The 16,088-nt window shown below is 44.1% G+C and overlaps 1 protein-coding gene across 4 annotated transcripts in view; it reads right to left on the reverse strand.

The window, feature by feature from the left end:
• Window positions 1-11,119, reverse strand: part of LOC126533974 (phospholipase A2-like) — a 38,875-nt gene extending 27,756 nt beyond the window's left edge. For 2 of the 4 annotated variants that reach the window (XM_072289096.1, XM_050181186.3), the window contains exons 1-4: window positions 10,906-11,106; window positions 6,280-6,424; window positions 4,409-4,507; window positions 242-414 (exon numbers count right to left, since the gene is read on the reverse strand). In XM_072289096.1, coding sequence (XP_072145197.1) covers window positions 242-414; window positions 4,409-4,507; window positions 6,280-6,419 — 412 coding nt within the window. In that variant the 5' untranslated portion in view covers window positions 6,420-6,424; window positions 10,906-11,106. Of the gene's footprint in view, window positions 1-241; window positions 415-4,408; window positions 4,508-6,279; window positions 6,425-10,905 lie in introns of all 4 variants that reach the window. The other 2 variants (XM_055072522.2, XM_055072523.2) reach the window with 2 other exon arrangements.
• Between the last annotated feature and the right edge of the window lie 4,969 nt (window positions 11,120-16,088).

The following is a 16,088-nucleotide window of genomic DNA, read 5'->3' on the forward strand; positions in this document are numbered from 1 at the left end:
GATTTATCTCTATTTCTTTATTACTAAAGCTGTGTTCACCATAATAGTTATGCCTTAGAGATTCTCGAGTACTACTCTATCACTTTAGCTTGGCTTAATGTTTGCCTTTAGTGTCCCTGTGATTTTAATTGTCCTTATCTCCTCTTGCCCTGAGCCGCACTAATAAATGGAAAGCCAACGCCGGCCCCGGTATTTCTCTTGTATGAGAACACCACTGCCAACACGGGCTCACTGTGATTACCTGGAAATGCTAAGATTCCTTGAAGTGTCTTGTCCAAAAGTTGGCCGAAATAGGAGCCTTCAACGTTGCGCGGCCGCTGTGTACACTGGTGTACTACGTGGTCCATTTGGTGCTTGTTTACACGATCCACCAGGTGGATGGGAACAAAAGAAAGGACTTGCCCGATTAGCTTCCTGTGGAAAGAGAAGGAATCAAGAATCACCACCGTGTTCGACAAATACCGGTAATGGCGGTAGCCAGCACACTTCATTGCTAAAACGAAATATATACAACGGTTTTGTCAACGTTAAGATAGGCTGCGATCCCTTGTGTAACAAGTATAAAACATTACTGTCGCTTAGCACGTGAAAAATTACGCACGGTTTTACGTACGGCAAATATAATTGACAGCATGAGCTCTTTGTGATGAGTGACCTGACATCAAGCATTTAGGAGAAGCATGGCTCTTACAGCCTGCAAAACCTTATGATGGAAGAAACGAGCTCAGGTGATCTCTACGGCCGCGAATTTCCATAGTGTTATTACTGGAAGCAAATATGGCCATAGTGTCTGCGCAAGCATACTATAGGGATTATGGAATGACAGACAGCGCACGTAGGAACCATTGTCTTTTCCCTATTTATTTTACTATATTTTATTGTTCTCAGCGGAGGTACTATAATACTAATTTGTCACTGTAAATTCCTTTTACAACTTTTCAAACAACAAGCTCTAATATTCTTTTATGAAGAACGCTTCACGAAACGTAACACGAATCTCGCCACTACCCGTAAGTGGCACTGCGGTCGAAGAACTGCTAGTGCCAAAATATAATGAAATAAAACTATCGCTAACATTACGCTGGCGCTCCTATCGTTCTTGAGAGAGCGTAATCAGTCAAATTAAGCTGAGAGCCTACTTTTCTATAGTGCAGTGTTAAACCCTCATATAATGGTTCTGCCCCTTCTTAATGTTCATTTACTCGACGATTCAAAGCCATAAAATTAATTAATACGGGACTCCAAATTTGGGCTGCTTTCATTCCTTTTCAGCGCATCCAATGACACACCGGTTGCTACAACCTGACTTCGGCGAGTTGGTTCATCTTGAAACTCCAATGCAGCAACGCCAAAGGCCAAGGACTAGAAAGCAACCACAGAAGGCAGCACAAGACTTGTTGTGGTGTTTTATTCACCTCGTGCCTTTGTGCTCTTTCAGCATAGCTTCAAAACACAAATGTACTTTAGCATTCAAAGCCCCCACTCAATCGTGACCGTCACGTACGGGTAATGAATCCGTGACGGCGTGCTCCAGCTATGAACGCTACACCCAATGTGACCGGATTCCGTCTGTCTGATTCGGAAGTGCTGAACCCGTCGCGTCGGAACGACACCCCAGCACATGGCCCAACGCCTGCCACTCGAAGCTTAGAAGAAAACTCCGGTGTCGAGATTAACGAGCTCTGGCTTCAGTTGAATTCTGGGCCCGTTGTGCGAAATTTTCTTCCACAATACGTGTTTTGTCACCTGAAGAAGATAACGAATATTGGCAGGCATTGAGGACGACAATAAAATTGGCGAGATGTGCGGTATTCTACGATACTACTGCGATAGCATGGTTAGCCATTATTCAGGCTATCTGCGCGCATTATAGGCCTGAACAGGGGTATCTATTAGTTCCTTTATTTATATAGGGAAACTCTGGCGTTGTTGAAATGTTTCAACATTATATGTATGCAATAAACTTCACTGTTCGGTCACACTTTATTTTTTCTTACAGCGAAAGCTGTATATGCCTAACCTACCGTATTTTTTCGGCATCCGGCAACAGAAAAAAACAATTACAGGGTCTCCTAAGATCTCTCTTAAGAGGTGAACGCCGAAAGCCTACACTTCCTCCTCTTATCATTCGCCTCTCTCTTTTTGCCTCTTCTCTTTCTCTTCTTTCTTTTCCTCTTTCTATTCTTTGTCTTTCGCTTTCCTTCTTCTCTTCACCTCAAATATTTTCTTCTTTTCTTCTTCACCTCAACTCATTTCGGTAATCCCAAGACATATACAATTCATTATGGGTCATTAGAAGTCATTAGTCATTATTAGTCATTACTACTGCTTACTAAGCATTTTTAGTCATTTGTAAGCAATTGTAGTCGTTAGAAGTTGTCTTTAGACATGTCGGTCATTTCGTAGTCATTAGTAGCCCTTACAAGTCATTTCAGTGATTAGTAGTGATTACTGGTAATTACTAAGCATTTTTAGTAATTTCTAGCCAATTGTAGCCGTTAGAATTTGTCGTAAGCCATGTTGGTCACTTCATACTTATTAGCAGTCATTACAAGTCATTTAAGTCATTATTAGTCATTACTGGTCATAACGAAGCATTTCTAGTCATTTCTAATCAATGGTAATCGTTACAAGTTGTTGTTAGACATATTGGTCATTTCATAGTCAATACTAGTCATTACAAGTCATTTCAGTCATTTTTATTTATTAGTGCTCACTAGTAAGCACTTTTAGTAATTTGTAATCAAGTATGATCATTACAAGCTATCGTTCGACATAATAGTCATTTCGTAGTGATTAGTAGTCATTACAAGTCATTGCAGTTATTATTAGTCATTACTGGTCATTACTAAGCATTTTAGTCATTTGTAATCAGTTGTGGTCGTTACAAGTTGTCGTTAGATATATCAGTCATTTCATAGTCATTAATAGTCATTAAAGTCATTTCCTTCATAATTCGTCATACTACTCACTAGTAAGCATTTTTAGTCATTTGTAATCAAGTGCGGTCCTTACAAGCCGTCGTTAGACATAGTGGTCATTTCGTAGTCACTACAATTCATTAGTAGTCATTTTAGTTATTACTTCTCGTTACCAGACATTTCTAGTAATTTCTAATCAATTGTGGTCACTACAAGCCATCGGTAGACATATTCGTAATTTCGGAGTCAATAATAGTCATTACATCTCATTAGTAGTCATTACTAGTGATGATTAGCCTCTACCAATCTCTATTCTAACCTTATCATTCACTAACTGTCATTACCAATCATTTTTCATTCTTTAATCTGTCTTTAATGTGTCTTCATATGACGTGGTAGCGCTTCGGCAGGTCTGCTGACAGAAACTTCACCGTGAGCCTAGAAACGTTTTCACCTTAAAAAACATCATGTGGACCGATCCTGGTGATAGTGCAGAAAAGGTCCAAGCTCAACGGCACATACCGCTGTGGGCTCGGGAACCTGTAACGCGCCCTTGCACTACTCATGTCACACGTGGGTCCTAAAGGGGTCCCAGACACACGGGTAACAACAGACGTTTTTGAACGAAATGTTTCGTACAAATTTCTCAAAAAGGCCTGAAAAATTCTCCGCGCCAACCGCGCAAACGCGCTAGTGCCACTGCTCGCGCGTTCGTCGTCGTCGGACATGGCGCACCGGCTACATCGGAGTCGTGTGGGATCGCCAGGCGGAGTCATGCGCTGCAGGTGTTGCTATATGCGTTAAGAACGACATTCAACTGCAACCGTTCGATCATGGGATCAACAGAATCACCGACTGTGCGGATGTTTATGCTATACAAACGGAAGAAGGAATCGTGATCCCGAGGGCGTACGTCTAGCCCGATTCGTCCAAGTCTGAAATCAAGGAGTTGATAACCAAGTATTTCCAGTGGGTCGAAAGGATGATACCATACCTGCGATCACGAACGGAGGCTTCAACGTGGACATTTCAAAGCCAGAAAAGAAATGGTTCATGCAAAACACATTGGAAGAGTTTGGCCTGGTATGTTACTCTAACCCCATTATACCTACCACACATCACCAGATGTGCATTGATTTGATTCTAGCAGACAACATCTTCAGGGTGGCTCTCGAATTACTGAGTGTATATCACAGTGATCATAAAGAAATCGTGACTACCCTGACAAAATAAGAGTCTCAATCGAGCATCAACCACTGTCTTTAATAAATCATTCATTCAAACACATCAACGCCCATCATCACACACTTCAAACAAATGACAACCATTCCACTGTGTGAACTTGGAATGACAACGAAAGCTGACGACAGTCAAAGCTCCCAAAAGAAAAGCAAAGTGCTTTCGCTGCCATTCCATCTTCATAGAGTGGAATGGTTGTAATTTTTGTTATCCTTCTACAAAGGGCAATGGTGCTGAAATGCACTCACCTGTCACCGACCATGTTGCAGGATAGAAAGCGGCCTTCACTGTCCTTAAAGACTTCTGCAAGCCGGTGACCCCCTGAATAGGCATCTGTAAAAACGAGACTACGTAGAGTGCACTTGGGTTTCAGAACAAGGCGTTGGTGACCTCGCTGGGTCATTGACGTCCGGATGGGCTCGTAGAGACCAGGACCGATATATTGTAGCAAAGCGATTCCAACGCTATTCCTTTTAACACTTCAACGGAGCATCAAGCGGCGTTACACCACGGTCATCACCACATCGGTCAGTCCTTAAATGTTGTTGCTGGTGTGAAAGGAATAGAATCGAGCTGAAGGAATTGCCACACTATACCGGCGCAGTTAAATTCCAGTTACCTCCAGAAAACCCCTCAAACATAATTTGGGTCTGAACAGTGCAAATGCGTCTGAGCAGATTTTCTAGATGAAAGGAACATCGTAAGAAAATGCACGAGTGACGCAATATTGGGTGCACAACTTGCACGATTGTGTATCTGCGACAGTAGCGAATGTAAGAAACTAAAACCATGTGAAACTATGTGAAACTCGTGTTTACTCTACCACGTCGAATGTGCACAGTGGCCTCTGGAGGTCGCCACATTAGCCTCTTGACAGCTTTAACTATCCGTGACTCCCCTCAGAAGCATTGCAGAAGCTGCAGCGCTTCCCTTTCTTCTAAGGCGCGCGTCCAGAGGAGACGTAGATAGAACTGTAGGGAGGAGGGAGGAGAAGAGGCAGTTCCCATACAAGGGCCGTGAGGAGCCGGTGACGTGAGAAGGCAAGCAAACGCTACTGCCATACAACGGCGGTTGCGGAGAAACTGGATAAGCTTAAGTTCAAGGTACGGTACACTACGTTGCTGCCATTTATAAAAAATAAACCCCATGCAAATGTGTCAGCCGGGAATCTTATGCAGGGCGCGCGGGAGCAGAGCCGCATTAATTAAAGCGCATCGCAGGGTCCAGGAGACACAACGGAAGTTGTCGACCGTCAAATCAACATTTCTGTGCCCGCTACGTCAGCTTTGCGGCTATGGCACTGGTAGAGGTCATGGATTTGATCCCGATTGCGGCAGCAGCATTTCTACGGTGGCGCAATAGAAAAAGCACGTGCACTTCGATTTTGGGACACGTTAAAGGACATCACATTGTAAAAATTAATGTGGAGTCCGCCACTACGGCATGCCTCATAATGCCATTGTGGTTTTGGCACGTACAGCCCCGTAATCCAATTCAGGTTTATTACTTCTGCCACAATGCGATATGCCACGTGAGGCAGTGACTATGCTCAACCCTCTCAGAGGTTATGAAATATGGCGCACAATAACGCCTCCAGGAAACGTGTCCGCCTGTGTGTTCTGTGTAGTGCGCAGACAAACAGCAGTTGTTCCCGCAAGGTAACGTTTAACATCAACTAACCGCTCTCGTGTTAGACTAAACGTTGCAGAAATGAAGCTTTCGCAGTCAACATCACCGATAATTATTGTCAGTCAAAGCATCCAGCACGGAGTGCTTCGCTTACACTGATTCCCACAGTGCATGGGACCTGCACAATTTTTTAACCCTCGTGTTTGTAGATATGTGAAGTAGGTGTATTGCACGTTTCTCATATGGGGAAAACAGAAGGAACGCCGAGGGCGCGGGCATGCGAGTGCAGGTGTAAAGTCACTAAGGACGGACTTCCGGTGCAAGGAGGCTAAGTTCCAGTGGCTTAGGTTGCGCCCACCTGATACAGCCCCTCTATCGTAGGAATCAGTGTTGCCAAGTTTGTGATGCTTTGTAAGATGAGAGAATATCCCCATAGTTTTGTTTCCTAGCTATCATTTCTGTGTAAGAAGATGAATAGAAGAAAGCTTACTGGCTTTGAGAAACAGATGCTGCACTCGGAGGAACCAGACTCGGCCTCTCTGACGTGGCTTGAATATTCCGAACGCTGTACGCGGCCTCAATTAGACGAGGCAGGATGCACAAAATGAAACAAATTCCAGGAGCCCACATCAGTTCTGAAAAGTGCAATGTTTGGTTGCAGTTAGTGCTTAAGGTAATCTAACAGTACGCATGCACAGAGAACATGTGCGACCCAGCTGCACTGTCATGTTTAAGAATAGAATGCCTTCTTTATCGATTTCCATAAAGTATTGCACATATGCAAAAGAATAACTTCGGAAATTTCATTATTGTAATATAGCTTGCGCTTTACATTGTGTCGATGAAAATGTGCTAGGTAACTGTGTGGTGCATTAGAACTCCTTCACTGCGCAAAGCTATTAATTTTTACTGCTGCGAGTAGACAATACCTGTATTAAGAGCAATAACCACCCTGAAGGTGATCCTTGGTTTATCTCTCATCAAAATATCGATGAGGAGGACAACTCAGATAGGCACAGGCCATACCATGGGACGGTAGGCAAGAAAGCTTCGCTTTAGGGAAAGCTTTTTCCGACCACAATTTGAATTAATGGTTTGCTGTTTGGGATTCAGACTTTGGTTTTTGAGCCGAGTACGCACTGCTCACGTACGCCACAATTTTTCGAAAAGTACTATTTCGTCAATCGGGGCCTTTCGGCATGTTACTGGCACATCCTTCTTTTCTACAGAATACCGAAATCATTTATTAAGTACATATCATAAAGTGATTATTCGGAACTTACTATACGGGATTCTCGAAAGGTAACAAGGAAATGTAAATGCGGTTCGACATCTTTCTTCCGTCTTTGACTGACATATCAGAACAACATTAGTAGATTGATGTATTTGATTTGATCATACTACTTATGGTAGCAAATTGCATCGCCATATTTCTCATAGTACCTTTCGGCCAAATAAATAAGCAAGGACGACACCATGTGATAATTAAAAAGAAACGACCACACGCAAGAGCATTGAGCACTTGTGTGCATCTGAATCAATTGTCACTGTCTTCGATGTGACAAGGCACTGCACAATATTGACCCGTGTACTTGTTTATTTTTTCCGGGTGACCGCTTGTCATCGTCTAACCAATGTTATCGCACAGCACAGGCCGCGTCAGCATGTGTCGGAAGTTTCTGGAATGTTTTCGATGATTTAATCCGCTGTCTGTCACCGAATCTTGTGTAATCTGATTGCATGTATGCGCGATGCGAATAGTGTAGCACTTTGTGGAAGACACGCGGGTCCCAGCGATTACTCTGGAACATTCAACGTCTGGTGTATAAAAGGCGACGCGCTTGACCCGCTGATCAGATTTTCGACGACCGCCGACTGTGTTCGCCGCTTTCCTTGAGCTTTGAATGTAGCCTGTTTTGGTGGGCATAGGCACGCCCAACACAGTATCATCATTCACCGTTATGGTGCTGTGCCCTCGACCGTCACTACCACGTGACAACATCCACATGAGTCTGCACGCATCTAACTAGCCCGAAAGAATAAGTTGGCACCCGCTTCAATGTAAAACGAAGCTAGAAAAGAAACGAATAGAGCTTCTTTAACAAAAATGTTCATTTAAATGTCTCTTCATAATTATCGTTGTTAACAATTTCTTTGATGTTTTTTCTTACTCTATCCACCCTTTGTAAAGCCAAAAAGGGCATTTTAGGGTGTGTGAAAAGGAAAAGCCGCAGTTTCGCCCGAAAGGCGAAGCATCGATTGAGATAGCAAATTAGTAGACAGTTATACGAAGTAAGGATAGTAGATTTATCCACCTGATAAACTTGGAAACATTCGCTTACTAACTTAATTAACAAGCATGTTGTCAGCGCGCACAAGTAGACACGGACACATCACACTCGATGAGCGCGGACATTCGCTGTCAAAACGCTAGTGTGAAGAAGTATGGCAGCAGCAGCGAGCGAAGTGACCTTTGTGCGGTCTATGACTTGAACGCCAGAGCAGCGAGAACACAGCGCGCAGAAAAGTATCAGCTATCTGCAGGTCCCTTTCAAGATACGGCGCGCGCGACCACGCGCGTTGGGGCAGAGTTTGCACTCGTTGGCGGAGTCGAGGCCGCCGCCATCCGTCCTTCCCGTGCTGCCTCCCCGCTTTCCTCCATATCTGGCGCGGGAGATTGAGCCGCGATCATCAGTTGCCCTTGCACCCAATCGAGAAACGCACAGTTGTTGCCGGAGTACCACGCTTCCCCCTCCTTCCTTCCCAACCCCAAGGGCCTTTCCCGCGACGGAAGACGGCGCGTTTGTACTCCGCCATTTCCTTCGCGCGCGCCAGATTGAGTCGCGATGGTCGGCTTCGCTCGCGCGCTCTCACTCGCACATACAGCATACGACATGCGGCGATGGTGTTATCGACCTGGGACATTATACACAACATCACGGCGGCGCGCCGAAGGCGATGGCGAAAATGCGGCTCGAGTTAAATAAATGCGGCTTTTACTGCTCTCGCAATAAGAGGAACAGGTTTCATAGCTTGAAAAATATGTTCCTGGTGGAGGCATTTCCCCGGAAAAGTGGCTTTTTCCGGGGTGGTGGCTGTACCATCGAAGCGAAGTGGAAGCTTGGCTATCATTAGTGTGAGACCGAATTATTTGACAACATGAAGCACGTAGAGAGAAAGAGAGATATGCAAATGAGAGAACGGCAGGGAGGTTAAACAGAGTTAAAACCTCCGGTTTGCCACCCTGCACTAGGGCAAGGGAAAGGGGGAGTAAAGACGGGAAGAAGATCGTGAAAAAAAATGAAAGGGGACGGAATGGGATCATTATATTCTTTCTAACAGGCACTAGCGCCAGAATTCTCTCTAGTAATTACTATGTGAAATACCATGCTTGAAACGGTAAGCTACTTCCTCAGTGAGCCATTTTTATATGGTGCTAAACGAGCTCAGCGGTAGAGGTCAGACAAGCACAAAAAAGTGCACTGACTCGGCAAGAAAGCTTGGATTTAGTAAACAGCTAGCAGAAATATCACCATTATTCCGTCGAAAGCATCGGTCGCTTCAGTCGTCTTCTGTGTAAAAGTCGTTGGCGGCTTCATTTTCCCGGATGCGTTTCTCAGAACACACTTGTTTCTACGTTCAGTCAGCGTACGTGACCAACCAGTGGAGATCACCGTACGTTCTAGGCCGTTTTACCGCCATCTCGCCAAACGCAGCTGACTCAGCCCGGCTCGGCTGGGCAAGAATCGGCCGTGTATCACCGTTCGTATTGCGCGCGCCGCAGGTAGATACTTGCAAGCTGCAAACGCCATCGCTGCCATCTCCTTTTCACTTCGCATCTTATTCGCACCGCGTATGCAAACTTCAAGGCGACACCTTGCGTACATTTGTTTTTATAAATGAAAAAGCCGCCGTTGTCACAACCTCTGGTCATGTGAAAAGTCTTTAATCCTAATAAATATACGAAAGCACCAATGAGAAGTGTTAAATGTCACACATGCCTGGTAACATTCAACCAATATTTTTTTCAAATAAACGCGTTTGAAAAGATGATGGCCTAACAGACAAATTTTAACACTACCCTCGAGCGATGCAAATGTTATGGGGCTTGCGTTATGAATAGAATATTTTCATGGCCCCAAGCGACGGGGAATATGCGGCGATACACATGCCGCTCGGCCGCCATTTCATATGACAGATCAATATTGATAATTTGCCTGGCTCATCGCACGAGAAGTTATGGCGAAAATTTCTGCACTGGCGACCCAGTGCGACGTCACGCAACGTCAAATTGACATTTACCAAACGGACCCTTCTCTGACGTACCTCACGAAGTATTCCTTCAACCAATCAGCAAGCTCACGTGGCAGCTTGCTCTTATCACTACCACATATCCGCAAAATTGCAGATGCATTACACGGGCTTCTTCGCACTACGGTTCACTTTATTTTTAAAGCGCTAACATCGCAATACAGCTTTCAATACTGCTAAGGACCAGGAAAAGATTTACTTGTTAAAGTCCACAGTACCACGTCACGTTTCTTCATGTTGATCGAAACGCAAAATTCCGCTTTGCTAAACTTCCCATTCACGGCACAACTATGAAAACACGTGACCTCTGAACAGCCAATTAAAGAGCCGACATGGCGAATAATGGCGGCGGTGCAGCCGCGATGTTTGTCGAGAACAGACCCTATCATCAACTCCCCAACGTTTCCCGTGGGTCAACACCGAGCACTTCGAAGACCACGACAAACAGCGTTCGTACCAGTGTGCGAAGCTAGTCAGTTTGCCACAGTGTCAGGAATGCTGTCAGCCGTGCACGCTGGTGCCTGGTCAGTTTGAGACAGACGCCTTCAGCTGAATTCCTAGCCCATAACACTCCATTGCCGTTTAATGGATGGACGTGAAGCATAGGGGCTAGAACTCAAGGCGTGAATATGCAGGAGCACTTTGTGAATTGCCATGCCAATGCAAAAATTATTTTGTTTTATAAGAATAATTCACACTTCACAACGGACAATTCAATTCATCTCTAGAACATAAGAGTGTTCTGTAGGAAAAGAAAAAAGTTTAGATTCTAAATTCGTTATAACATTACATCACATATACTCACCCGAAAGGCTCCTCTGTAACGTAGAGATAAGGCGCTAGAACGATGGTATGACTAAAGGTATACAGGTTGCATATTCCCTGTTTTTGATGTTACATAGCCAGCGTCCTGCGTCCGTGAAGCAAATGTGACGACAACATACTTGGGTTATAATAGAACATTAAGCGCACCGAAGCAAAGGCAATATAACAGATAGAATGGCTGTAGAGAACGAGCGAAACGTCTATGCCAGAGTTCGTGGTGCACGTGTGTGCTATAGGAAACACGTCGACAGCGAGTTACAGAGCCCTTGTGTGCTACTATTGTTGTCGCGATTGTAAGCGGACTTCTTACGTTTTGCCCAGCTGTGAAATTCACAACGCTGCCTGCTCACTGTGCGAGCGTGTATATATATATATATATATATATATATACATATATATATATATATATATATATATATATATATATATATATATGTATATATATATATATATATATATATATATATATATATATATATATATATATATATATATATATATATATATATATATATATGTATATATATATATATATATATATATACACGCTCGCACAGTGAGCAGGCAGCGTTGTGAATTTCACAGCTGGGCAAATATATATATATATATATATATATATATATATATATATATATATATATATATATATATATATATAGAGAGAGAGAGAGAGAGAGAGAGAGAGAGAGAGAGAGAAGAGGAGACGATGAGAAATGCCGAAAGAAAATTATCGTCGACCTCAGATTTCGCGAGACAATTGTGAACAAACTCATTGTCACTATGCTTAAGAACATTTCATAAACGCTCTTTGAGAAAAGTGCTACACTCTTTGACATAAACTATAATCAGATGCTAGAGCCCACGAAATTAACCAAGCTTAACGAACTCATGAAAACTTCAGAACCCATATTAGCAACAGTAGCCAGTACCACCTCCCTTTTACCTTTCTCACGCTTGTACTTCAAGCGCAAGGATTCGGAACGAGTCTGTACCTTCCGCCCACGGTTTAAAAGGTGAGCTGGCCTTCAAAAATTGTATAACCTTTGAGTCGCGTTTTAGTAGTTTGCAAAATAGTTCAAAAATTTCCCATTAACTCAGTCGTGATGCAATGCCGATGAACCCGTACTTTCGCGATGCTAACGTCATCCCTCCAAAACCTAACTCGCATTTCAAAGTGTTTGTCGAAGATTTAGCTCATTATGACCAAAGAATGAAAGCGCATTTTTCTGTTCAGAAATTACTCGCACGAGTCCACCGTGAGCGGTATCTATGTAAGCCAAACAGTTTTATGAAGTCATTCCTTGTCGCTAGCACTTTCGTGGCTTCGGTTCGCTCTGTTGAGCATCTAACGCACAACAATACCTTCATTTGGGCGAGTTGGTTCATGTTTACGGCTTTCATAAAAAAGCACTAAAGACGAAGACGAAGTCCTGTCGTATGTGTTCCTTTGACTTCGTCTTCGTCTTTAGTGCTTTTTTATGAATACCGTTTAATGTACGTTCCAGTAACCTGTTCTGGTAACAATTTTGCCATGTCTTACACCACACTGGAACCTATTCATTTTACTTGTGTGAAAAAGAACATTTCCGTTTTCATTGCGTGGTATCTGTAGATGTTTGTGGACAATTAACAGTTGAATGCAGCTTGCAGTGTTGACTTGTGGCATGAAACTTGCCGTATTCAAACCCGAATCCTCTACGACCCTGGTTGTGCTTGTTGGTGCTACAGATGAGAATGGACGTCTACGTTCTCAAGGTTCAGAAGACTCACAACACCTGGGTGTTCTCTTCAAGCACACGAAAGTGTTCGACTTTTCGAAAAGCAGCAAAATTCCTCTAATTCCAGCGTCTCGAATACGTCATCGGATCAACACTGCTTCGGCTTATCCCATAATGCAGAATCCTTAAGGAATGGCACCGTCAGAGCGCAAAATCATCAACGAGCAAGTGCAAGAGATGCTAGGAAAGCGACTAATTCAAGAATCGGCAAGTGCCTCGGCAGCTCCCATCATACTTTTGAAGAATAAAGATGGTACATGGAGATGATACATGGAGATGGTACATGGAGAAAGATGGTACATGGAACTGTTGACTGGCCGGCAACAGTTCGTTTTTGCAAATAACTTTTCATCCCCTCTGTCTCCTGTACTTTCTGGGGTTCCTCAAGGTTCTGTTCTTGGCCCCCTCCTCTTTTTAATCTACATTAATGACCTTCCTAATGACATATCTTCTAACATACGCCTATTTGCGGACGACTGTGTTATTTACCGACCCATTAACAATAGATCAGATATCCCTGTCCTGCAGCGTGACTTACAAACAGTTGAAAAATGGTGTAAGACATGGTTAATGTCATTAAATGTAAATAAAACCTCATTAATCTCTTTCAATCGTCGGCATTCTTATGTAGCACCCTCATATTTCTTAGGTAATTCAATAATATCATCTGTGACCTGTTATAAATACTTGGGGCTTATCTTAACTCAAGATCTTTCATGGTCCTCTCACATCGCTAATATAACTAACGAGGCTAACCGCACCTTAGGCTTTCTCCGGCGACATCTGAAATTTGCCCATCCTTCGGTAAAAACCTTTGCCTACAAATCTGTGGTAAGGCCCAAACTTGAATACGCATGCTCAATTTGGGACCCTCATCATACTAATCTTTCTAACATGCCTGAATCTGTCCGAAACCGCGCAGCCCGATTTGTCTTCCATGACTATTCTTCATATACAAGTGTCACAGCACTAAAATCTAATGCGAATCTTCCTAGACTAGAAACGAGACGTCAAGTGTCCAGGCTCATACTATATCACAAGTTTTATCATGCCCCGATTGGTAACAGCGTCATGTCACCAGCTCACCGCCATTCATCCCGGACCAATCATTCAAAGTCAGTGTACCCCCCCCCCCCCCCCGCATGCGCGCACATCATCCCATCTTCATTCGTTTTTTCCACGTACAGCGAGAGACTGGAATGATCTGCCTGAAGAAGCAGCGGACCACTCCAGTGCGACTGCGTTCAGGACTGCCATCGAACGCATTTTCCTTTGAAGCAGCCCGCCCCTCATGTAAAACCCCTCTCCAGGGGCATTTCAGGAATAAATAAATAAAATAAAAAAAGAGATTCTGCGTTGATTATTGCCGATTGAATTCCGTTACCAATAAATACCTCTATCCACTGGCCCTTATTGTAAGAGCCGTCGACTGTCTGCAGTCAGCTTCTGAGTTTTCTTCTTTGGACCAGAGAACCGGTTGCTGGCAAGTTTTGATGCACCCAGGTGACAAGGACAAGACTGCATTCGTTGCGCTTGACGGGTTGTACGAATTCAACGTCATGCCGTTCGGATTCTGCAATGCGCCGGCGACATTCGAAAGATTCGTGGACACTATTCTGCGCGGTTTTAAATGGCAGATTTGTATTTGCTACCCTTATGATGTCGTAACTTTTGGACGCAGATTTCAGGAGCACAACACTCATCTCGCTATTGTACTCGAGTGTATGGAAAATGTTGATCTTATAAAAAAGTAAAAAATTTAAATAAAATACATGTAATTTTGGCGACCTTGAAACAGTGGTCTTAGGACATCTCGCCGATAAAGATGGAATCAGGCCCGACCCACAGAAGACATCCGCTCTTTAATCACTTGAGCAACGTAAATTTGTCAAAGAGCTTTGCCATAGGGCTCTGCTCATATTTACGGCTGTTCATACCGGTTTCGCGGATGTCGCTCCCCCTCTGATGAATCTTCTGTGTAAGAACCTTGACTTTCAGTGGAACCCTCAACGTTAAGCCGCTTTTCGCCAGCTGAAGTTCTTGTTATCTTCACAGCCAATCCTCCCGCACTTCGATCCTTCGTCCATCTCCAAAGGAAATTCACACTGACGCCAGTGCCATCGGCATCAAAGCCGCTCTCATTCAGCGCCCTAGGAGCAACGAACATGTCATAGCGTATGCAAGTCGTTCATTAAGCAAGCCTCAACTGAACTACACTGTGACCGAATTAGTATGCCTGGCGGTAGTATTTGCCGTGCGGAGGTTTCTTTCGTAGGTCCATGGTAGTCCGTTCACGATCGTCACAGATCACCATTATTTTGTACTGGCTGGTCAATTTCGTGACCCATCCGGTTGCCTTGCGCAGGGACGTAGCCAGGGGGGGGAGGGGGCTTATGCTGCTTCAGCCCCGCTCCCCTAAATTTTTTCGTGCTGTCCAGCACCGCCGACCACAAGAACCCCCGGCGCTGTAAATCATTCGGGATTTTGTCTAGAATGTCCTGATGGCGAACGGTCTTGTCGCGGCATCTCGTGGTGGCCGCGGAATCTACAGAGCGCATGGATTTTAATTCTGACACTTTACGGGTATAAAGTACTCATAAACTTTTGATGCGAAAGATGCATTGACATTTCCAAAGTAGTGCTTTAGGTTTTCTATTCGGGGTTAACTTTCTGGGTTTAATGTTGTTATAAACGTTTGACGCCAAAGGTGCATTGACGTTTCTAAAGTAGTACATCGGACCAGACGACTAGACAAGCGAAATCGACGCACTATCAGACAAAGTTGACAAAGCACGCAGCAAGGTCCAATGAGACAAAGCGTTGTGGTTGTTCGTTTTTGCCGTCATGTCAGAGAAAATAATATCAACATTTTTTTTCACCTGCGCCAAAGCAACCATGTCAAGACACTAAAGCCTGCAAAGGTAACTACATTCTTACTTATTTTTCTACTTCGACTTTTATTCGCAAGGACACTTCAGCCTCTTCAATTTTTTTTTTTTGTTCTCGTTACCCGCGGGCTGCAGGACCGCGCCAGAGCGCATGCGTTTTTCTTGTGTTACCCCGACCATTGCGCGGTGCACTTTGATGCGCGTTCGTTTTTCTCTGGCCGAGTGGATTTTCATCGGGCAATGTTTTCGACGTTATCTGGCTAGCAGACGAGAAAAAGAAACAATGCATGGGCACTCGCCGTCATTACTGCGGGCAGAGTTAACAGATTTGGCGATTTCTCACCAAATTGACTACCTTTAGAAGCTCCTGGCGATCGAAAATCGTGTTTAGGGACTTGGCTACCTTACAGCTCCTTTCGGAGGTGGTTTTAGCATAGGTGGTGGCCGAATACTACTCACCCCCAACGAGCCCCCTCGAATCGTCAGATCTGCAAGGT

The sequence above is a fragment of the Dermacentor andersoni genome, chromosome 7 (genome assembly GCF_023375885.2).
Source record: "Dermacentor andersoni chromosome 7, qqDerAnde1_hic_scaffold, whole genome shotgun sequence".
Taxonomy (NCBI): Eukaryota; Metazoa; Arthropoda; class Arachnida; order Ixodida; family Ixodidae; genus Dermacentor; species Dermacentor andersoni.